The sequence below is a fragment of the Callithrix jacchus genome, chromosome 2 (genome assembly GCF_049354715.1).
Source record: "Callithrix jacchus isolate 240 chromosome 2, calJac240_pri, whole genome shotgun sequence".
NCBI lineage: Eukaryota > Metazoa > Chordata > Mammalia > Primates > Cebidae > Callithrix > Callithrix jacchus.
The window spans coordinates 3,224,133-3,248,496 of NC_133503.1; the positions used below are offsets into that span (position 1 = coordinate 3,224,133).

Sequence of the window (24,364 nt, forward strand, 5' to 3'; positions counted from 1 at the left end):
CCCATCTCTACTAAAAATACAAAATTAGCCAGGCATGGTAGTACATTCCTGTAATCCTAGCTACTCCAAAAGCTGAGGCAGGAGAATCGCTTGAACTCAGCAGGCGGAGGTTGCAGTGAGCCGACATTGTGGCATTGTGCTCCAGCCTGGGCAAAAAGAGTGAAAGTCCCTCTGAAACAACAACAAAGAACACTTGTGCTAGTTTTCTTCTCATGTAAACTCTTCATCTACCATGGTTTTATGTTAATAGGTTGGACTCATTCCAGACTAAGGAAAGGAGCTGGACACTAGAAGAACTGACAGAATATGATCAAGCCACTTTTGCCTCAAGCAAACACAAACATCGAATGACTTCACTGATCAACTTCATAGAAAGTGCCTTAGCTTGTAAACCCTACTTTTCATCTAATTTGGTCCGAATTCTGGGAGTGCGGGTGATAGGACAGGTCATACAAACTGGGACTCCAAGAAAAGATTTTAAAAATCCCATTAAGTTTTGTTCCTTATTATAGAAGGGTCCCTAGGTCTAACTTTTTGGTTTTTTTTTTTTGAGACGGAGTTTCGCTCTGGTTACCCAGGCTGGAGTGCAATGGCACGATCTCGGCTCACTGCAACCTCCGCCTCCTGGGTTCAGGCAATTCCCCTGCCTCAGCCTCCTGAGTAGCTGGGATTACAGGCACGGACCACCATGCCAGCTAATTTTTTGTATTTTTAGTAGAGATGGGGTTTCACCTTGTTGACCAGGATGGTCTCGATCTCTTGACCTCGTGATCCACCCGCCTCGGCCTCCCAAAGTGCTGGGATTACAGGTGTGAGCCACCGTAGGTCTAACTTTTAGTTGTTTCATCCACAGTACTATCATCCTCTTTCAAATCCAAACCCAGCTGAACTAGATACACAGTTGCTGCTAAGAATGGGTTTCCTAAGCTATCATTTCACCATGTGTCACTCTCTTCCTGCTTAAGGGATTTACTTACTTGGTCAACTTGTGGCTTTTCATTGCTGTGAGAAATTCTCTGACAATCTCAGGACTCTGGTGCCTGCACGGTGTTTTTGATATGTATTTTAACGTCTGGAAAAAAAAAAAGCCAAGCATAAGGCAAAGAATCCAGAATGAGAAAAAAGGTTGGCAATGGCTATAATTAAAATTCTAAAATTTTGTTTTAAAAATCCTGTATAGGTTTGGCCACAGTGGCTCACACCTGTAATCCCAGCACTTTGGGAGGCTGAGGTAGGTGGATCACCTGAGGTCAGGAGTTCAAGACCAGCCTGGCCAACATGGTGAGACTCTACCAAAAATATAAAAAAAGTAGCTGGGTGTGGTGGTGCACACCTGTAATACCAGCTACTAGGGAAGCTGAGGCAGGAAAATCACTAAAGTCCGGGAGAGAGAGGTTGCAGTGAGCCAAGCTCATACCACAGCACTCCAGCCTGGGAAATACAGTGAGACTCCGTCTCAAAAAAAAAAAAAATCCTGTATAAAACAAACAAAGGCCTTCAGGAGAACTGATCTTCATGTAATAGGAATTCCTGAAAGAGAAAACCAGTAGGTAGAACAGAAAGAATTAGAAGAAAACTTTTGTGATCTGAAAAGCAGTAACTCAATCTGTCAATAGTGTTATCATATTTCAGACAAATTTTTTTTTTTTTTTTGAGACAGAGTTTCGCTGTTGTCACCCAGACTGGAGTGCAATGGCACGATTTCAGCTCACCGCAACCTCCGCCTCCTGGGTTCAAGCAATTCTCCTGCCTCGGCCTCCCGAGTAGCTGGGACTACAGGTGCGCACCACCATGCCCAGCTAATTTTTGTATTTTTAGTAGAGATGGTTTCACCTTGTTGACCAGGATGGTGTCGATCTCTTGACCTTGTGATCCACCTGCCTCGCCTCCCAAAGTGCTGGGATTATAGGCGTGAGCCACCGCGCCCGGCCTTCAGACAATTTTTTTAAAGAGGGGAACCCAAAGGATAAAATAAATTGCCATGAATTTACATGGATAAATACAACTAAAAAAATAAACGGGAAAGATAACTTTTTCTTATGGAAGAATTCTAACTCATATGAACTAGGTACAGTGTATGCCTGTAATCCCAGCACTATGGGAGGCTGTGGCGTGGGAGGCTGAGGTGGGAAGATCATTTGAGCCCAGGCGTTTGAGACCAGCCTAAGTAACACAGCAAAATACTGTCTCTTTTAAAAAGAATCCTAACTAATAAGGAATGAGAAAAAAGTTAAAATCACTCTTTGGCAATTGTACCAGAGTCATAGTTACTGCAGGGAAGATCTAGCAATGAATGCTAAAATGGATGGTTTAAAGCTTACGGAAGGGTAGGCTATTTTCCTAGCCTCAAAGCATCTCCCACAAAATCATTTTTTAATTACTATGGTGCTTTTAACATACATTCACCAATTCTTTGATATGCCTCCCTTCAAGAGGTGAAGCTTATTCCCCCTCTTGCCCTTGAATATGGGCTGACATTGGTAAATCCGTTCTAACATAACATGAAAATGGATAAACAGTAGCTTTATAGTGGAGAAACAAAGCAGATACCATCTTAACCAAATGACCAAAGTTAACAACAGCAGCTGTAAGAAACACTGACATCATGAACCCCGAGATACCATGACACGACAAAGGGAGATCGCCTTTGTGGTACTCCTCCTCAAAAGCCACAGGTTCTGTGTAATCATGAGAAAACATCAGACAATCATAAATCAAGGGACATTCTACAAAACACTTGACCAGCCCTTCAGAAGTGTCAAGGTCAGGAAGACAAAGAGTAAGGACACAGATGGAAGGACACTATGGGGACATGTAAACTAAACACAAAATGGTATCCTGAACTGAATCCTGGAACCAAGAAGACAGCAGTGGGAAAACAGAGCATTTGAATAAAATTTTAACTTAGTTTAATAGTAGGTACCGATGCTAATTTCTCGGTTTTGATCACTGTACCACAGTTATGCAAGACGATAACATCAGAGAAAGCTGTGGGAAGGGTATGTGAGAACTAGCACTGTCTCTACATACAACTGTTATGAAAGAGAAAAATGATTTCAAAACAAAAGCTTTTTTTTTAATTGATTTGCAATGATCCAATGTTTTCTCATAATGACACAGAATTTGTGGATTTTGAGGAAAAATATAGATATAATTTGGGAGGAATTATAATTACATATTTAGGGAGGAATTTCAAACTTGAAAAATACACAAGAGCCTTAAGTGTTCAAGTCCCCAGCACTTTGGGAAGCTGCAGTGGGAAGATCCCTTAAGCCCAGGAGTTCGAGACCAGCCTGGACAACAATAAAAAAAAATTAGGCCGGGTGCAGTGGCTCTTATCTGTAATCCCAGCACTCTGGGAGGCCGAGGCGGGCAGATCACGTGAGGCCAGGAGTTTGAGACCAGCCTGACCAATATAGAGAAACCCCATTTCTACTAAAAATACAAAATGAGCCAGCCGTGGTGGCACATGCCTGAATCCCTACTCAGGAAGCTGAGGCAGAACAGCTTGAAACCAGGAGGCAGAGGTTGCAGTGAGCCGAGATCATACCATTGTGCTCCAGCCTGGGCAATGAGAATGAAACTCCATCTCAAAAACAGAAACAAATTAGCCAGGCATGGCATCACATGCCCATAGTCCCAGCTACTTGGGAAGCTGAGCTGGGAACATCACCTGCGCCTAGGAGGCTGAGGCTGTAGGGAGCTGTGATCCCTTTTCAAGAAGAAGTGAGGGCAATCTTTTAGACTATTCCTTCTAACTCTGTAGCTGACTAAACTCTACACTTGACCAAACTCCTACTTTTATAAACAGAATAAACATCAGGTTACAGCAAAACTAGTCAGATCAGATGAAAAGCGATCCTGATTCTGGCAGCCAGTCGTCGGCACAATAAACCAGCCTCCCTCAGTGGAAGCTTAGGTGGGCCCGCCGAAAGCCCAGGCTTACCTCATAGGTGATAGTGTTCAAGTTCTGCTGCCCAGAGCTGTGTTTATTCTTTCCACTTTCTTTACGCTGCTCCTTCAGATCCGTTAGTAACTGAAACACCTCGGAGGAGACACACAGATGTTCATGAGTCAATCTGAGACATGTATCTATCCAAGGTCAGTGGCTTTGAACGATAAACAACAACACATAGTACCTTCTTCAACCTGACCATCGCCCACCTCCCAACTCTTGGATTTGAGCAAATATGAGTCCCAGAAGCATGTGACTTTTTTTTAAATGCTCTTTTATGTAAGTCAAATAATTCATTAATTTCCTTAAAATATTTCAAGTATTGCCAGGCGCGGTGGTGTGTACCTGCAGTCCCAGCTACTCTGGAGGCTGAGGTGGGAGGATCACTTGAGCCAAGAGTTCTGGGCTGTGGTGCGCTATGCCGATTGGTTGTCTGCACTAAGTTCAGCATCAGTATGGTGACCTCCTGGGAGCAGGGGACCACCAGGTTGCCTAAGGAGGGGTGAACCGTCCCACGTCAGAAACGGAGCAGGTCAAAACTCCTGTGCTGATCAGTAGTGGGATCTCACCTGTGAATAGCCACTGCACTCCAGCCTGGAGAACATAGTAAGACCCCATCTCTTTAAAAAAAAAAGAAAGAAAGAAAAAGAAAAAAAATACTTCAAGTATTTCCCATCAATATACACAACACTAATCTCCTCTGTGATCAAAAATGTACTATTTGAAAGCAAATTTTCTTAAATCAAATATGTTAAAAAAGAATCCTGCTGCATTGGAAACAAATCATTTTCTGAGTGCTAAAAAAAAAAAGAAAAAGAAAAAAGAATCCTGATTCTCTAGTATAAAAATCTAGTAATAAAATTATTAGTATAATATAATAATTTCTTTCTGGAGGCCAGGGTGCAGTGGCTCATGCCTGTAATCCCAGCACTTTGGGAGGCCAAGGCAGGTGGATCGCCTGAGGTCAGGAGTTCAAGATCAGCCTGAACAACATGGAGAAACCCCGTCTCTATTCAAAATACAAAACTAGCTGGAAGTGGTGGTGCATGTCGGCAAAAAAAATAATTATTTCTGGAAAAGAAAAAATTTGAGGCAAGTGATGAGACAGAGTTTACAAAAGAAAAGAAAGGAAAAAATGCCATGGTTTTTTGTGTTGTTTTTGTCGGAGTCTTGCTTTTGTTGCCCAGGCTGGAGTGCAATGGCGTGATCTCAGCTCACCACAACCTCCGCCTCCCGGGTTCAAGTGATTCTTCTGCCTCAGCCTGCCAAGTAGCTGGGACTACAGGTGCCTGCCACCAGGCCTAGCTAATTTTCTGTATCTTTAGTAGAGATGGGGTTTCACCATGTCAGTCACGTTAGTCTTAAATTCTTGACCTCAGGTGATCCACTCACCTCGGCCTCCCAAAGTGCTGGGATTACAGACGTGAGCCACTGCACCTGGCCTGCCATGAATCTTTAGAAGCACATTTTCCCCACAAGGGTAAAACATACATGCATTAGGGCTGGGGGCAAGCTGGAATCTCAATCTCATTCCTGTTTTAGAGACTCTACCAGAGAAGTGAAGACAAGACAGGCTCTTGCAACACCACTAGATACGATGCAACCCCCCGTCTGCTGTTCCTTTCAGAAATAGTGGCATGACATCCAATGAACGCAATGTTTCCCAACGGATAAAACACCCAGACACCTAGCAAAGTTCAAACTGGACAAAGAAGTTCCTAAAAGCCAAAGGCCTGGCCAACATCCACTCAACCATTTTTTTCCTGTTCTAAGCTGCAACCACTTAGGATTGAGCCTTCAGGGAGCAAAGAATATGGCCAACTGTGTTTACTCTACTACCTTCTTTTTTGGGGGGGGGGGCGGGCAGCATGGTTTCTTTCTTTTTGCTTTCTTATACTCTGGGAGTTTCTAGGAACAGGGTTCTCAAAGGCTGTCTACCAGGCTGGAGTACAATGTGATCTCTGGAACCTCAAACTCCAGGGCTCCAGCGACCCTCTGCTCTGCCTTCCAAGTACATAGGACCCTAGGAGGTGTGTGCTACCATGCCCAGCTTTCTTTCTTCAGAGCTGGAGGGGTCTTGCTGTGTTTTCCAAGCTGGTCTCTAACTCATAGACTAAGCAATCCTGTCTCTTTGGCCTTTTTTTTTTTAAATAAAGACGGGGTTTCGCCATGTTGGTCAGGCTGGTCTTGAACTCCCTACCTCAGGTGGTGATCCGCCCGCCTTGGCCTCCAAAGTGCTTGGATTACAGGCGTGAGCCACCACGCCCGGCCTCTCTTTGGCCTTCTAAAGTACTGAGATTACAGGCATGAGCCATGGCACTTAACCTACTACTTCTAGACCTCCTCTGAGTCTTCCTGAGTTTAGACTCCGGCTTATGGGAAATTCACAGTCAAAATATAAATGGTTCTTTGTACACCTGGAACTAGCCTATCCGATGGTTCTGCTAGTGACAAATAGGAAGCAAAAATGCTGGCATTCTTCCCAACCTTTTCCTTCTTTTCCTTTCTCCAGCAACCCCACCCAAAGCCCAAAAAATTATAAATCTGTTAATCTCTACTATTCAGAAAGGTGAGTCAACTAAACTCACTTTCAAAAATAAGGATGTTAATGCCCATAAGACTATTTGAAGTTCAAAAGAACTATGTACACAAGCATTATAAATATATAAATATATCAAGGGTGATAATTAGGAAAAAGCATGAATGTTCTGGGAAATTTTGCAGACAGAAACAGCTCTAAAATAGATGCGTCTATCCTATGACTACATCCCAAATGATGATCTAGAATCTTTAAGATTTAGGGAAGGTTGCCTCCTCTAAATTAAAGTCTTCCTAGCTTCTCTTAAGTGCTTTGTGTAACATATCAAGCTTAGACTATCCAAGGTTCACCACATGATGCGATATGTCTTGTTTTAAAGTGGAAAATCCAAATGAATTCAGTCATTTCTTTTTTTTTGATGGAGCCTCACTCTGTTGCACAGGCTGGAGTGCAGTGGTGCGATCTTGGCTCACTGCAACTTCCGCCCCCCAGGCTCAAGGGATCCTCCTGCCCCAACTGGGATCCCAAGTAGCTAGGACTACAGGCACCTGCCACCACACCCAGCCAATTTTGTTATTTTTAGTAAAGACAGGGTTTCACCATGTTCACCAGGCTGGTTTTGAACTCCTGACCTCAAGTGATCCACCCGCCTCAGCCTCCCAAAGTGCTGGGATTACAGGCGTGAGCCACCGCACCCAGACTGAATTCAGGCATTTCTAACCAAAATGAATTCAACAATCTTAGGAGCAAAGGGCAGACCATCAGAGAGGAAAATGTTAACAGTCCAATTTACCTCGTAGTTACTGAGAAGCGCCGAACTGGCATCCTTCCTGCAAAAAGAGTAAGCTATCATCAGTCTGGGCTCACACTTCTTTCTGGGTATCATATACCTGTAAAAGAATTCCTGCCAAGATGTAGTAATCCACTTTTGGAATTTCGGGACTACAGCCTAAAACTGAAACTGAGAAATGTCCTAAGTCCAACGTGTTTAGCTACCTGCGGACAATTTCAGAGCAGACCTGAAAACAAAGTGCTGTCCCATCGCACACCTATGTCCTCTCCCCATTCCTACCTGCCTCCCATCAGCTACTGACATCTTGGGCAGGCACATCCTCCTGCTGAATCAACAGGAATGACCCACTTAACACTAATGTCACCACTGGGAATTCCAGCCATGGTCAAGTATCCTGCCAAATACTCACCATGCTCCAAAGGTGTTCACCACCTACATCAACTCAACAGGTAGAGTCAGTGTAGCAAGCAGTGGCCAAAATCTGGATTCCCTGTGTAATAGTCAATCCAGGCAATATGCCCTCTTTAGTGAGTGAAGAAACAATGACGTGACGTATATTAAATCACTATGGATCCACTCTACAACAGCACATCAGAAAGCATTGTTTTCATCAGTCTGGAGGCAGTGGAGTACGGCAAAGAACACAGTTTTGGGACGGCCACAGTGGCTCACGCCTGTAATCCCAGCACTTTGGGAGGCCAACGTGGGCGGACCACAAGCTCAAGAGATAGACACCATCCTGGCCAACATGATCAAATCCCATCTCTACTAAAAAATGCAAAAATTAGCTGGGCATGGTGGTGCGTGCCTGTAGTCCGAGCTACTCCAGAGGCTGAGGCAAGAGAATCACTTGAACCCAGGAGGCAGAGGTTGCAGTGAGCTGATATCACGCCACTGTACTCCAGCCTGGGCAACAGAGTGAGACTCCGTCTCAAAAACAAAAGTTTTGCAATCAGATTTGGGTTCATATTCTAGCTCTGCCATTTATATGCTGTGAGAGTTTTAATTACTCTCTAAGTTTTTTCTTCTAAAATAAAAATGGGATGAAACTAGTATCTAAAAGTGTGGCCTGGATTCTAAATCCAGCTCTTGCATTCTTTGGCTATGTGAATCTGGGCAAGTTACTTAATCCCACTACGTTTAAATTTCCTATCTATGAAATGATAATTACGGTATCAACCTTGTAAGACTGTTCACAGGGTTAAAGGGAAACATGTAAGGTCCCCGGAACACAGTAAGTGCTCAATAAGCACCAGCGTTACCATGACGACCACCTGTGCTCCCCCCACCTCAGCAAACTGTTAAGTGAAATGAGACAACACATTTTAAAAATTTAACATGGTTTTGGTACTTATTATGATCTCCATAACTGAAGGCTATTATTTTTAAAAGATATTATCTCAATTAATTATCTTAAAAAACCACCCTCCCTCAATCCCTCCCTCCCCTCTCCCACTGGGTTAAAAAAAAACCAAAACCCTGAAATGTAGGAGCTCTTATTATGATTCCTACTCTATAAAGATGAAGCCAAGCCTCAGAAATTAAATAACTCGCTCAAGGTCACACAGTAAGAAGTCTGAATGATGTGGAAAGTAACTGGAATTGCGAAAAATGAGGCTGGACTGGATGAATAAACACTGGTAATGCAGAAGCCTAAAAATTCAGGTACAGGGGTCTGCACTTGACATAACATGCAACAGAGACTCCTGTCTGTTCTTAAACCAGGAGTGGGGCAAGATGACGAAAACAGTCACTCAAGATTTCAGAAGCATGGGCCAAACAGAGAGGTGATTTCCCAGTCAGTAAATACAGCAGAACTAACAGTGGTTAACGCAGGGATCGACCCAGGCCTTAGGTCATCAGCGCAGTGATGTCAGCGTTGTAATCAAGTCAGCTTTGGGAAGCTTACCAAATGCTACCAGTGAGTCAAGGTACTATTTCACAAAAGTGCTGCTTTGCCCAAATGAGCACAAACACAGTCAAGTCACAAAGAGTATCGTATCTGAAAGGAGCCTAACACAGGAAGGACAATGCATAATTAGTGCATATGACACAGTTCATTTAAAATTGATAATGACAAATCAAACCACATGATATTTGGCCTATTTAATCAGGAAATCTTCCTCCTATCTTTGCTCAAAATTGAGTTATAACTCCCTGTGCTTTCCAGAATATGAGGCATTACACATCTCTTCCTGGAATAGCTGACTGGGAAAAAATACGTTACTTTTCTTCAGGGCCAATGGATCCATCCCAAGTTCTCTGTTACAACTTCGTTTCCAAATCATGGTCCCTTCTCTGTCATTCAGAATATTCCACACCCTGGGAAATTTGTCCTCCGCCCTTCCAATTTACTATCCCACTGAACAAGTCAATACTGTAACTCAAGAATCCAAAAAACAGCCTCTGCCTCATCTAGACCAAATATAAAGACGGAGAACTCTGTCATCTATGTTTCAGTCAGTCTGTGTTTTGGGATCAAGACAATAATCAATGTTTAAACAGGTACAGCATTTTGCAGATTCTGGCTGACAAAAGCTTATTCATTGATTTTCTTTTATTAGGAAGATAATTTTTTTAAACCCACCTAAATACCCACAGAATAAACGACAATGTATGCTAGGCCTTTATTTAGTAAAATGTCCAGAGGTACCTTATCTACCTCTTATGAAGTCCTAAACGAGCTGTACGTATTAGGAAAATTTTTTAAAGGCAGTTTTTATCCTCAAGAAGTTACTGTAACCAATCAAACACCGCATGTTCTCACTCATAGGTGGGTGTTTAACAATGGACACGGAGGGGAACATCACACACTGGGGTCTGTTGGAGTGGGGGCCAAGGGAGGGACAGCAGGGGGGTGGGGAGGTCAGGGACAGAGAACATGGGGAGAAATGCCAGATGTAGGTGACGCGGGGGATGGAGGCAGCAAACCACACTGCCATGTGTGCACCTATGCAATAATCCTGCATGGTCTGCACATGTACCCCAGAACCTAAAGTATAATAAAAAAAAAAAAAAAAAAAGAAGTTACTGTAACCACCACTAAATGACAGGTTGTTGGCAAAAGGATATAGTGAAACCAGACAGACATCAACTTAATCACATTATCCAGCTTCACAGCGCCAATCATGATGCAATGCACTGAGAAAAACACACCCCTCAGAGCAATCCTGCCCCAAGATGCTTAATTCTAATCTAGTCATGAGATCATAATCAGAGAATTCCAAGTTGAGGAACAGTCTTCAAAACAACTGGGTTAGATTTACTCTTCGAATATCAGTGTCATCTGCCACAGTGCTAAACGTCACAAAAAGAAGCTAAGGAAACTCCAGAGGAAAGGAAAATAAAGAAACACGATAACCAAATGCAATGTGCTTTTCTTCACTGGATCCTGAATTGGGAGGAAAAAGAACACTATTAGAACAAGTGAAGAAATGTGAGTTTACATTTTATCTTAATTAGAGTAGACACAGGCCAGGTGTGCTGGCTCGTGCCTATAATCCCAGCACTTTGGTAGGACGAGGCAGGCGGATCACGATGTTCAAGACCAGCCTGACCAACATGGTGAAATTCCGTCTCTACTAAAAACACAAAAATTAGCCAGGCCTGGTGGCGTGCGCCTGTAATCCCAGCTACTCGTGAGGCTGAAACAAGAGAATCCCTTGAACCCGGGAGGTGGGGGTTGCAGTGAGCTGAGATTGTGCCACTATACTTCTGGGTGACAGAGTGAGACTCTGTCTCAAAAATAAACAAAGTAGATATATCAGCACTAAGTTTCCGGAGTGTGATAATGTGATCGTAGCTACACAGAATGCCCTTTTTTATTTTCTTTTTTTTTTTTTTTTTGAGACGAAGTTTCGCTTGTTACCCAGGCTGGAGTGCAGTGGCCCGATCTCGGCTCACAGCAACCTACGCCTCCTGGGATCAGGCAATTCTCCTGCCTCAGCCTCCCGAGTAGCTGGGACTACAGGCACGTGCCACCATGCCCAGCTAATGTTTTGTATTTTTAGTAGAGACGGGGTTTCACAATGTTGATCAGATGGTCTCAATCTCTTGACCTCGTGATCCACCCGCTTTGCCTCCCAAAGTGCTGGGATTACAGGGTTGAGCCACCGTGCCCGGCAGAATGCCCTTTTTTCAAGAAGGGTTGAAATGACCTGATACTACAACTCTCTAATGGTTCAGTAAAATAAGTATGTGGACCTGTGTATGGAGAGAAAGCTCATGCCTGTGCAAAAGGCACAGCGCTCACACCTGTTATCCCAGCTACTCTGGATGCTGAGATGGGAGGATCACTTTGGCCCGGAGTTTGAATCCAGCCTTGGCTCAAGTGTCTCTAATCAAAAAAGAAACAAGGCCGGGTGCAGTGGCTCACGCCTGTAATCCCAGCACTTTGGAAGGCAAGGTGGGTGGATCATGAGGTCAACAGATCAAGACCATCCTGGTCAACATGGTGAAACCCCGTCTCTACTAAAAATACAAAACATTAGCTGGGCACGGTGGCACGTGCCTGTAGTCCCAGCTACTCGGGAGGCTGAGGCAGGAGAATTGCCTGAACCCAGGAGGCGGAGGTTGCAGAGGTTGCGGAGAGCCAAGATCGCACCATTGCACTCCAGACTGGGTGACAAGAGCGAAACTCTGTCTCAAAAAAAAAAAAGGAACAAAAGGAAAGAGGGAGAGAGGGAGGGAGGGAGGGAAAAGAAAAGAAAAGAAAAAAGAAAAAGGCAGCAAATATCTGATCAAAATGTGACTCTAGGTCACAGGTATACAGGTATTTGTGGCACTCTTTTTGCAGCTGTTTCATAGGTTTAAAATTTTTCATGCTAAGAAGTTAAGGAATATGAAAATGTTACGGAATATGAAAAGTTAAGGAATGTGAATAGGAAAACTAAAAGAAAGAATGCTGTAAGGTTTAAAAAAAAACCTACTATAACTTACAACTGAGGATGTAAAACACATTTTCCCCAAAAGTTGTTTGTTGGTTTTTTTTTTTTGAGACAGAGTTTCGCTTGTTGCCCAGGCCAAAATGCAACAGCACAATCTCCGCTCACTGCAACCTCCACCTCCCAGGTTCAGGCATTTCTCCTGCCTCAGCCTCCCAAGCCACTGAGATTACAGGCATGCGGCACCACACCTGGCTAATTTTGTATTTTTAGTAGACACGGGGTTTCTCCATGTTAGTTAGGCTAGTCTTGAAGTCCCAACCTCAGGAGATCTGCCTGCCTTGGCCTCCCAAAGTGCTAGGATTACAGGCGTGGGCCACCGCGCCCAGCCTCCAAAAGTTTTCAGAGCTACTAAAACTTAACAGACACATCTAGGAATGATAAAGGTACAAGCTGATCTCTACAGAGCAGGAACGGTCTGTTTTACAGCTAACACTTTAGTATTATGTAATAGATTCACACATGCAATCAGACTTCTAGAAACTGCTTACCTATACAAAAGTTCATACTCTCCTGCAGGACTTAGAATAGTACTCATTTACATGTAATTAAAGCAAATACTCCAAGTGCATTTTAAAGACAGTCTAAATCTATACTACAGGCAAGCAGTTACTTAATTTCCTTAAGTAATGAATTAGGTAACTAAAGTTGACTTTCTATTTGACACTTAACTTTAAAATTTGCTTAACTTGGTGAATCAATTAAACGGATGTAAACAACTACTTTGGAAAACTGAATTCCGAATAAACAGAACAAAATGATCTCTTGGTGGACTTTTCTTAGAAGCACACACATACAAAAAGGCCCATGCAAACAGTGCCTATTAATTGCCACACAGTTAACTCTGACGCAGGCAATGACGAAAAGAACTACTCAAAGTCTCCTTCTCCCAACCTATGCCATCAAGCCAAAACTAAACTCTGGAAAAAGCAAAATGGGCAGCTTCTCAAGTCAATGAACAAATTAACCTGTAGCGTTCTCTTGGGACCTGGCAACTGATATCCTCTTTCCAGTCCTGTTACTGGGCTGTTACATTACCTGTTACCCACCCTTTCTAAGTATCAGTATTTCCAGCTTTAAAAGGAAAAAAACTCTGACACCACCTCAAAAAGATGGTACAGAGGATAATGTCCATTTTCCTTATGTTACGTTTAAGAATAAGAATGGACACAAACCTTCCAGCCATATCAATGATCATTTATAGACAAAGTTAGCCAAACAGCAAATACCTTATATATAAAAATACCTAACTTTGCTATACAAATATTTTGTATGGTGGCACACGGCTGTAGTTCCAGCTACTCAGGAGGTTGAGGCAGGAGAACTGCTTGAACCTTGAGGTGGACGCTGCAGTGAGCTGAGATCGCACCACTGTACTCCAGCCTAGGTGACAAAGTGAGACTCCATCTTGGGAAAAAAAACTTGTATATTTTTACTTGAAGAAAATGTATTTCCAAGTGATGGTCAAGAAATTTTTATTTTTTAATTGTCAATCAAATAAAGAATAAATATTATTCCCCTTTAATTTCTGCGCTAGGTGCAGTGGCTCACACCTGTAATACCAACACTTTGGGAGGCCAAGGTGGGTGGATCACCTGAGGTCAGGAGTTCAAAACCAGCCTGGCCAACATGGTGAAACCCTGTCTCTACTAAAAATACAAAAATTAGCTAGGCAGCTACACAGGAGGCTGAAGGAGGAGAATAGCTTGAACCCAGGAGGCAGAGGTCGCGGTGAGCTATCGCATCACTGCACTGCAGCCTGGGTGACAAGAGCGAAACTCCATCTAAAACAAAAAGGAAAGTTCTGGTATTACCATTATGATTGGTATTATTATTATGTATGATCTACTTAGTTCATATGTATTATTTACTTAGTAGGTATTTACTCAATTAGAATTTTTTTTCTTTTTTTTTTTAAAGATGGGGTTTCACCATGATGGCCAGGCTGGTCTTGAACTCCTTACCTCAGGTGATCCACCCACCTCGGCCTCCCGAAGTGCTAGGATTACAGGCGTGAGCCACCACACCCGGCCTCAATTAGAATTTTGTAAAGTAGCAAAAACTCAGGGGAGTTGTTCATTGTGCCTCCTCACTTCAGGTTCTGGTAGTGCTGACAGAGGTACAATATAGTCGTCCCTTGGTATTACATTAAGGTTGGTCCCTGGACCCCCACATACACCAAAATCCGAACATGCTTGTCTCCCAGAGAGCCTTGCAGAACCAGCAGATACGAAGTCAGCTCTCCATATACGCGGGTATATTCTCATCCCTCCAATACTGTACCTTCATTCTCTGCATCTGGTTGCAGATGTGGAACCTGCTAACTATTTATTTTTTAAAATCTGCATGTAAGTGGATCCATGAAGCTTAAGGCCACGTTTTTGAAGGGTCAACTGTATCTGTAACTCAAGGCTCTGCTGAAGATCCTAAGGAGCAGACTTCCAAAGGTCATGACTCCCGTTGCAGACCAGGTAAGGGCCAGAAGTTAGGCTTCCAGACTTTCCACTCCAGGGCATTGCCACTCCCAAATCACACGTCTGTTTCAGGAAGGCTCATTTTCCCGTGAATTACTAGCTGCAAAATTCTTGATTGGTTACATAAGTCCCGGACTCCTTGGCAGAAGTGGACAGGTTGTTACAAGAACAAAACCCACTGATTCAAACCATTTCACTTAGGAAAATCAGAAAATATCCATGCTTAGCAACTAGGATGCTGGATAATTAATTTACACAGTCCGCCCTCCTTAGCTTCAGGTTGTTCTACATCCTTAGATTCAAACAACCACACCCTTAGATTCGAAACATGCAAAAATAATTTCAAGAAAATGCTACGTTGTTGCTGACATGTACTATGTAGTTAGGCCTAGGATGGCTGCCTCTTACTGAACAAGTATAGACTGCTTCTTGTCATTATTCCCTAAATAACACAGCACAGCTATTTACACGGCATTTACAATGCATCAGGTATTACAAGTTTGTTGAGAATCAAACTTTTTCCTCTGCTCTCACCCTACAACAATCAACACAGAAGACTCTGTGACCAGATGTGTGGGGATTTCTCTCTACCATTAAGAAAGCAATCAATTCTGCAGCCAACACCAGCTGGGTATCTTCCGATCTGATTCAACTTGGATGCTACCTGGAAGTAGTGTCAGATTCCACAGGTTGAAGGCTCAGTCCCACAAGACTGCCCCTACTTCAGACAGCAGTCACACAGGTCAGGGCCTCCAGGACTTCTCAATGACTGGCTTCTAGTTGCAGTTCCCAGGACCTCCTCTTTAGGCTTCATTAATTCGCTAGAGTGGCTCACAAACACTTAACTTACGCTTACTGGTTTATTATAAAGGTATCACCAAGGATACCGATGAAGCAGTGCATGGGGTGAGGTACGGAGAGGGGCTGAAGAGCTCTATGCCCTCCCCAGGTGTACCACCCTCCAGAAACTTCCTCACTTTGGGCCATCCAGAAGCTCTCTTGTGGGGTTTTGTAGATCTTTCATTGGAGAGACATGACTGAAGCAAGGACAACCTCATAGTAACTGATTGGACAAAGAGTGTAATCTAATACTAACAGACTGAGTGCAGAATCACAGCAAGGCCTGTCCAGATTCTCCCTGGCCTCTCTGTGCGGCATTCCTTCTTCCAGGGTAAGGGGCAGGACACCCTCTGAAGTGGGGGTCTTATAACCTGCAATCAGACAAGATAGGATCGAGAATTTCTTTAAAGCCAGCTCTAAGACAGAAAGGCAGGGGATGATGAGAGGGCAAGAGACAGAGCTTGTTTTCTGAGGCCTGCTTCTGAGCCTTACAGCACCCCAACATAGTAACAAAAGACTGTCTTTCACCTTTACTGCTCTGAAGCTGAGCTGTTCCAAGGCTGCTCCACAGACCACGGACCAAGGGCAAATACTTTAATAAAAGTTATGCTTATTGTTTTAGTCACTAAGTAACAACGGTTATGGGAATTATGAGCCAGGAACCATGGACAAAAGCTGGCATTATATATCGTGGTATCACAGTAAGTAACCTACAGACGATTTAAAGTATACAGGAGACTGCATAGGTTACATGCAAATACTACGTCGTTTTACAGAAGGGACTCGAGCATCTGTGAATTTTGGTATCCGCAGAGGATCCCAAAACCAATTCCCCAAAGACACCGAGAGAAGACTGTATTTATGAAGCTAATACAGTATTGTTATATTACTTCATTCAACAACTATTTGCTGAATGTCTACTGCGTGCCAGATGCAGTGCTAAGCACCAAGTGAACAAACACTGTCCCCACCTTCCAAACAAGTAAACATATATTTATTATTGCAAGTTGTTAATTATTTGAGGGAAAGTAAACCAAAGTGCTATGAGAGACAAAAACAACTTCTGTTAGACTTGCTGAAGAGGAAAGGCAACTTTCCTTTCAGGAACAGGAAGCCAGGAGTGATGGCTCATGCCTGTAATCCCAGCACTCTGGGAGGCTGAGGCGGGTAGATCACCAGAGGTCAGGAGTTCAAAACCAGCCTGGCCAATATGGAAACTCTGTTTCTACTAAAAATACAAAGATTAGCTGGGCATGGTGGTGCACACCTGTAATCCCAGCTACTTGGGAGGCTGAAGCAGGAGAACTGCTTGAACCTGGGAGACAGGTTGCAGTGAGCCGAGATTATGCCATTATACTCCAGCCTGGGTGACAGACTGAGACTCTATCCCAAAAAATAAAAATAAAAATAAAAACCAATAAAGAGAACAGGGTGAGGATGAGGAGGAAAGTATACCAGACAGAGGGTCCTGCATCGCAACAGTCCTCAGCAAGTGCTTAGGAGGCTCCTGTCAGTGGAAAGTGAGTGTTTGGGAGGTTGGGAGACTGGAAAGTGATAAGGCTGGAGAGTAGGTGGGGTCTTATAGGGTGCTGCAGGTCCTGGTAAGAGATGCAAATTTCCTCTAAGTACAATGGAAAGCCAATGAAGGGTTTTACACAGGGTGACATGTTCCAATCATTACTTAAGATCACTCCAGTTGCCACGTGGAAAACAGAATGGAGGCTGGGGAAGAGTGAACACCCAAACGCTACGGCTTAATCCAGCCCAGAGGTGACGGACTACGAACCTAACAGTGGAGAGGCTGAAAAGTAACTGCATTCAAAATATATTCTAAGGCAGGGCCGGGCGCGGTGGCTCACGCCTGTAATCCCAGCACTCTGGGAGGCCGAAGCACAATGTTAGGAGTTTGAAACTAGCCTGTTCTTGTGATACAGAAAGAGAAAAAAGAAACAAAAACAAACAAATAAAAGAAACCAGTCTGGCCACCATACTGAAACCCTGTCTCTGCTAAAAATACAAAAAATCAGCCGGGTGTGGTAGTGTGCACCTGGGAGACTGAGGCAGGAGAATCCCGTGAACTCAGAAGACGGAGGTTACAGTGAGCCGAGATCACGCCTTTGCACTCCAGCCCACGCAAGAGTGCAAGACTCCGTCTCAACAAATAAATAAATAAAAGACAGAGCCTTGCTCCCTTACCTCAGCAGGAGTGCAGTGGCTAGATTTCAGCTCATTGCAGCCACCTGGCCTCAAGCAATTCTCCCATCTCAGCCTTCTAAGTAGCTGAGACTATAGGCATGCACCACCACACACAGCTAACTTTTTAATTTTTTGTAGAGACAGGGTCTCTCTATGTTGCCCAGGCTGGCCTCCACCTCCCAAGCACAAGTGATCCCACCGCCTAACCCTCCCAAAGTGCTGGGATTACTAGTATGAGCCACCACGCTTGGCCCCATTCATTTTAATAAAAAATAGACAATATTGAGAGTGTACTCCATACACTATTGTTTCATGAGTCTTTCAGTTACACAGTCAAAAAAAATTGGAAGGGGCCAGGTAAGGTGGCTCATGCCTGTAATCCCAGAACTTTGGGAGTCCAAGGCAGGAGGGTCACTTGAGCTCAGGAGCTGGAAACCAGCCTGGGCAACAAAGTGAGACCCTGTGTCTACAAAAACTTTAAAAAAAAAATTAGCTGTGAGTGATGGCGTGGGTCTGTCGTCCCAGCTACTGGAGAGGCTGAGGCAGGATTGCTTGAGTCCAGAAGGTCGAGGCTGCAGTGAACCATGATTACGCCACTGTACTCCTGCCAGGGGGAAAGAGCAAGACCCTGTTTCTTAAGAAAAAACAAAATTAAGGCCGGGAGCGGTGGCTCAAGCCTGTAATCCCAGCACTTTGGGAGGCCGAGGAGGGTGGATCACGAGGTCAAGAGATCGAGACCATTCTGGTCAATATGGTGAAACCCCGTCTCTACTAAAAATACAAAAAATTAGCTGGGCATGGTGGTGCGTGCCTGTAATCCCAGCTACTCAGGAGGCTGAGGCAGGAGAATTGCCTGAATCCAGAAGGCGGACGTTGCGGTGAGCCGAGATCGCGCCGTTGCACACCAGCCTGGGTAACAAGAGCGAAACTCCGTCTCAAAAAAAAAAAAAAGAAAAGAAAAAGAAAAAACGAAATTAATTAAAAACGTAAAAATCTGAACTGCCATAGTACATATAACTTTTAAACATGAGGCAAAAGAACCTAAAGGAAACTGTATCAAAAAATCAGTTCACAGAGAACACAAGATAGGTAATACCTACAAGTTAGTATCAACCATATAAAACCCAGATTCAGAGTAGATGCAAAAAAACTTCGTTTGCACCAAGTGCAACGAGCAAGCATGGAAAAGACCACGTGAGGTCAAATTGTCAGAAAACCTTTTACCCTCGCGCGCACACACACCCGCACACACACCCGCACACCCCGTGCTGTCTCTCGGGTCCCAGTCCTGGCTCATATCCTTCCCCACTCCCCGCAAAAACCCGCCCCTTCCGTCACAGGGTTGACTGCTCCCACCAAACTCTGAGAGCCGCTCTTCCGAGTGAGGGCTCCCCAAGAGCCCGGGGCTGCAAGCAGAGCTCTACTCTACCCCGCCCCGATTCGTCTCTCCTCCAGCCACTCTCAGGGCGGACAGACAGGCCTTCACAGCCTTCTAAGTCCGGGGTCCGACAGCCCCGGACTCGGGCTCCACCCCCGCACTGTGACCCAGGAACGCTGGTAAATGAATGAGAGGAGGAGGAGGCGCATTGGAAGGCAGCGGGATCCGGAGGTGCTCGGCCTCGCATCCCAGACGCAGGCTGTGGGGGGGAAGGGAAGGTTGGGAAGGGCAGAGCGAGAGCCCCGTTCGTCCCCGTTTGTCCTCGTTCGTCCCCGTTCCCACGCGCGCGGCCCTCCCGGACAGGGCCGCCCTCGGCCCTCACTCCCGTAGGAGGGGTCGCCCAGTACCCGCGGCTCTCGGCGGTCCAACCGTTGGGCTCCCCGGCCCAAAAGAGACTCGTCCCGGGAGACTTACACTTCCATGACGTCCCGCCTCGTCGCCCCCAGGCTACCAGCGGACAAGGAACCGCACACCCCACAGCTGCCGCCGCCGCCACCGCCCGCGCCAAACAGCCAGCTCCGCGCCCCGCGGTGCACGCCGGGATCGCCGCGGTGCACGCCGGGATCGCCGCGGTGCACGCCGGGAGCTTGGCGGACCCGGAACCTCTCGCTGCCCAGTCCGTTTTCTCAGGGGGCCGGGGGAGGGTCGCTGTGTCCTTAGCCCAGGACTTCGCTTCAGGCTGCTAAGAACTTGCGGGCAGGACTATCCGGTGTTTTCTTTTTTTTTGAGTCGGAGTCTCGCTCTGTCGCCCAGGCTGGAGTGCAGTGGCCCGATCGCGACTCACTGCAACCTCCGCTTCCCGGGTTCAAGCTATTTTCCTGCCTCGGCCTCCCCAGTAGCTGAGACTACAGGCGCCCGCCACCACGCCCGGCTAATTTTTGTATTTTTAGTAGAGACGGGGCTTTCACCATGTTGTCCAGGCTGGTCTCGAACTCGTGACCTCAGGTGATCCACACTCTCCTTGGCTTCCCAAAGTGCTGGGGTTGTTACAGGCATGCGCCGTCGCGCCGTCTATCTCATGTTTTCGTGGTCTAGGTTTTCTTTTTTCTTTTTTTTTTTTTTTTTTTTTTGAGATGGAGTTTCGCTCTTATTACCCAGTCTGGAGTGCAATGGCACGATCTCAGCTCACCGCAACCTCCGCCTCCTGGGTTCAGGCAATTCTCCTGCCTCAGCCTCCTGAGTAGCTGGGGTTACAGGCACGCGCCACCATGCCCAGCTAATTTTTTAATTTTTTTAGTAGAGACGGGGTTTCACCATGTTGACCAGGATGGTCTCGATCTCTTGACCTTGTGATCCACCCACCTCGGCCTCCCAAAGTGCTGGGATTATAGGCTTGAGCCACCGCCCGGCCTGGTCTAGGTTTTAACAAAGTAATTAATCAGCTAAAGTTCCGAGACGTGATGGGGTTACTAGGTCTTTGCATGTTAAAATCCCACCCCTCAGAGAGTAGTGAGGCTGGTGGCGTCTGGGGTGCCAGAAGCGTTGTAGTTTATTTATTTATTTTTGGTAGAGATTGGAGTCTAGCTATGTTGCCCAGACTGGCCTTGAACGCCTGGCCTCAACTGATCCTCCACCTCCACCTCCCAAAGTGCTGGGATTACAGGCATGAGCCACTGCAACAGCTCTGTTCCCTTTTTTGTATATAATAAGTGTGTTAGGTAATCCTTATAAAGAGCCTGGCACTTTATTAATTACTGTGGCAGTACAATGGAATGAAGTAGATTCCATTATTATTCATGCCTTATAAGTGAGGAAACTGAGACAGTCTTGGAGAGATTATGATTTGCCAAAAGTCACTCATCTAGGAACTTGTCCGGTGGGTATTGAACCCAAGGCAATCTGAACAAATATAAGAGGTGCATTAACTAGTGACTAATAATTGGAGGAATAAAATGTTCTACATTTGTACAATGGAAAACTACTTAATAAAAAGGAGGCCAGGCTTGGTCCCAACACTTGGGGAGGCAGAGACAGGAGAACTTCTTGGAACCAGGAGTTCCAGATCAGCCTGGGCAACATTGCCAGACTCCCTCTCTAGGAAAAGTTAGCCGAGTGCGGTGGTGAGCACCTCTACTGGGGAGGCTGAGGCGGGAGAAGCACTGGAGCCTGGGAGGTCCAGGCTGCAGGGAGCTATGATCACACCACTGCACTCCAGCCTACAGAGTGAGAGACTTTGTTGCAAAAGTATGGTTAGATAGATACATGCTACAACAAGGATAGCCCCCCAAAACATGATGCTATTAGTAAGTGAAAGAAGCCAGACACAAAATAATGCATATCGCTTGGCCCAGCGGCTCACACCTGTAATCGGAAGTTGAGGTAGGCGGATCATGAGGTCAGGAGTTCAAGACCAACCTGGCCAACATGGTGAAACACAATCTGTACTAAAAATACAAAAATTAGCTGGACATGGTGGTGGGCACCTGTAATCCCAGCTACTCAGGAGGCTGAGACAGGAGAATTGCTTGAACCCAGGAGGCGGAGGTTGCAGTGAGCCAAGATCACGCTACTGTACTCCAGCCTGGGTGACAGAGCAAGAACCCATCTCTAAATAAATAAATATAAATACAAATACAAAAATTAGACAGTCGTGGTGGCACACATCTATGGTCCCAGCTACTCAGGAGGCTGAGGCAGGAGAATTACTTGAACCCAGGAGGCCCAGCTTACAGTAAGCCAAGATCACGCCACTGCACTCCAGCCTGGGCGACAGAGTGAGACTCCGTCTCAAAAAAACAACAAAACTAAACAATACATATCATGTGGCCGGGCGTGGTGGCTCACGCCTTTAATCCCAACACTTTGGGAGGCCGAGGCAGGTGGATCACGAGGTCAAGAGATCGAGACCATCCTGGTCAACATGGTGAAACCCCCGTCTCTACTAAAAATACAAAAATTAGCTGGCCATGGTAGTGTGCACCTGTAGTCCCAGCCACTCAGGAGGCTGAGGCAGGAGAATTGCCTGAACCCAGGAGGCGGAGGTTGCCGTGAGCCGAGATCGCGCCATTGCACTCCAGCCTGGGTAACGAGAGCGAAACTCCGTCTCAAAAAAAAAAAAAAAAAAATACATATCATGTGATTCACTTTATATGGAGAGTCCAAGAAGAGGCTAATCTGTGGATACAGGAAGACGGGGAGAGGGCTTGGGGGCAGGAATGGGAAGTGACTGCTCATAGGTATGGAGTTTCTCTTTGGGAAACAAAAATGTCCCGAAGTTATTATAGATGGGGGTGTCGGCTGCACCACCCTATGAATAAACTGAAACCATTGAGTTATGCACTTTAAATGGCAAATTGGACAGCATATGAATCCTGTATTGATAAAGCTGTTAAACATTTTTTACTTAGCTGAACATGGTGGCTCACACCAATAATCCCAGCACTTTGGAAGATGAAGGCAGGTGGATCGCTTGAGCCCAGTGTGAGACCAACCTGGGCAACATGGCAAACCTCATCTTCACACCAAAAAAATACAAAAATTAATCAGTGTGCTGGTTCATGTAATCCCAGCTACTCAGGAGGCTGAGGCAGGAGAATCACTTAAACCTGGGAGGTGGAAGTTGCAGATCGTGTCTCTGCACTCCAGCCTGGGCGACAGAGCAAGACTCCATCACAGAACGACAACAACATCAAAAGTATATAAAATGCCACCCGGGGCCAGGCGTGGTGGCTTACACCTATAATCTCAGCACTTTGGGAGGCCGAGGTGGGCAGATCACCAGACCAGGAGTTCAAGACCAGCCTGACCAATATGGTGAAACCCCCTCTCCGGTAAAAAAAAATGCAAAAATTAGCGGGGCGTGGTGGCATGCGCCCGTAGTCCTTGCTACTAGGGAGACTGAGGTAGGAGAATTGCTTGAAGCCGGGAGGTGGAGGTTTCAGTGAGCCAAGATTGCACCACTACACTCCAGCCTGTGTGACAGAGCAAGACTCTGCCTCAAAAAAAAAAAAAACGCCACCCAAGACCCCTGGTTATTGTGGAGAATTCCCCATAACTTGAGAAGATCAGGCCCCACAAAGAAATGCTAAAGATGCTGCTTGTTATTTGTTATTCTCTCAACAAATAGGTAGCGATGGCCCATCGGGTGCTGATGATACAAATGTCACTAATACACACCCTCTGCCCTGGCTAGCTGACAGCCCAGTTGGAAAACCAGCTCTGGACATAAATAACTGCAATGCGTTGTGTTTAGACGCCATGGGGCGGGGAGGGAATGACTAATGAGGTGAAGAGGCGTCCCAAAGCCAGGGGCCTTTGAACTGGGTGAGGGGAGGAGCCCAGGAGGCCAAGGTATTGGACACTGGCTTCAGTGGAAAAGAGCAGTGCCGCTGACAGCCCCCATGATGAAATGGCTCAGATGTAATTTACAGTAGGGAATTAGGTGGCGTGTTCAAATGGTACTCACTAGGCTGGGTGTGGTGGCTCACGCCTGTCATCTCAGCATTTGGGGAGGCCAAGGAGGGTAGATCACTTGAGTCTAGGAGTTCAAGACCAGTCTGGCCAACATGGTGAAACCCCATCGCTACTAAAAATACAAAAATTACCTGGGTGTGGTGGCATGTGCCTATAATGCCAGCTACTCAGGAGGCTGAGGTGGGAGAACCGCTTGAGCCCGGGAAGCAGAGGTTGCAGTGAGCTGAGTAAAAATTCTTTTTACCGTCGTTCCACTGGCGGGGGATAGTCACTGATCACCGTGACAATTAAGGGTATGGACCTTGAGATGAAAATAAAAGATTATCCTGTATTGTCTAGATAGGCTCAACCTAATCACATGGATCATTAAAAGCACAGAATCGGCCGGGTGCAGTGGCTCAAGCCTGTAATCCCAGCACTTTGGGAGGCCGAGGCGGGTGGTCAAGAGATCGAGACCATCCTGGTCCACATGGTGAAACCCCATCTCTACTAAAAATACAAAAAATTAGCTGGGCATGGTGGTACGCGCCTGTAATCCCAGCTACTCAGGAGGCTGAGGCAGGAGAATTGCCTGAACCCAGGAGGCAGAGGTTGCAATGAGCCAACCTCCATTGCACTCCAGCCTGGGTAACAAGAGTGAAACTCCATCTCAAAAAAAAAAAACAAAAAAACACAGAATCATTCCTAGCTGATGTCAGAACCCGATGGAGGTGTGGCCAGGGAAGAATGGTCTGAGAAATGCAATGTTCCTGCCTTTGTAGTTGGAGCAAGGG

At 45.6% G+C, this 24,364-nt stretch overlaps 1 protein-coding gene across 14 annotated transcripts in view; it reads right to left on the reverse strand.

Moving 5' to 3' along the window:
* The window catches only part of CRCP (CGRP receptor component), a 60,699-nt gene that overhangs the window by 30,843 nt on the left and 5,492 nt on the right, over positions 1-24,364 (reverse strand). For 2 of the 14 annotated variants that reach the window (XR_013528364.1, XM_078353730.1), the window contains exons 1-5: positions 19,593-19,717; positions 7,288-7,324; positions 4,525-4,575; positions 3,947-4,045; positions 978-1,072 (exon numbers count right to left, since the gene is read on the reverse strand). Coding sequence is in view for 10 of the 14 variants with exons in the window: in XM_078353730.1 (XP_078209856.1) it covers positions 978-1,072; positions 3,947-4,045; positions 4,525-4,575; positions 7,288-7,324; positions 19,593-19,600 (290 nt within the window). In the remaining 4 variants the exon portion in view is untranslated. Of the gene's footprint in view, positions 1-977; positions 1,073-3,946; positions 4,110-4,524; positions 4,576-7,287; positions 7,325-19,592; positions 19,718-24,364 lie in introns of those variants that run through there. The other 12 variants (XR_013528365.1, XM_035291954.3, XR_008479791.2 and 9 more) reach the window with 9 other exon arrangements.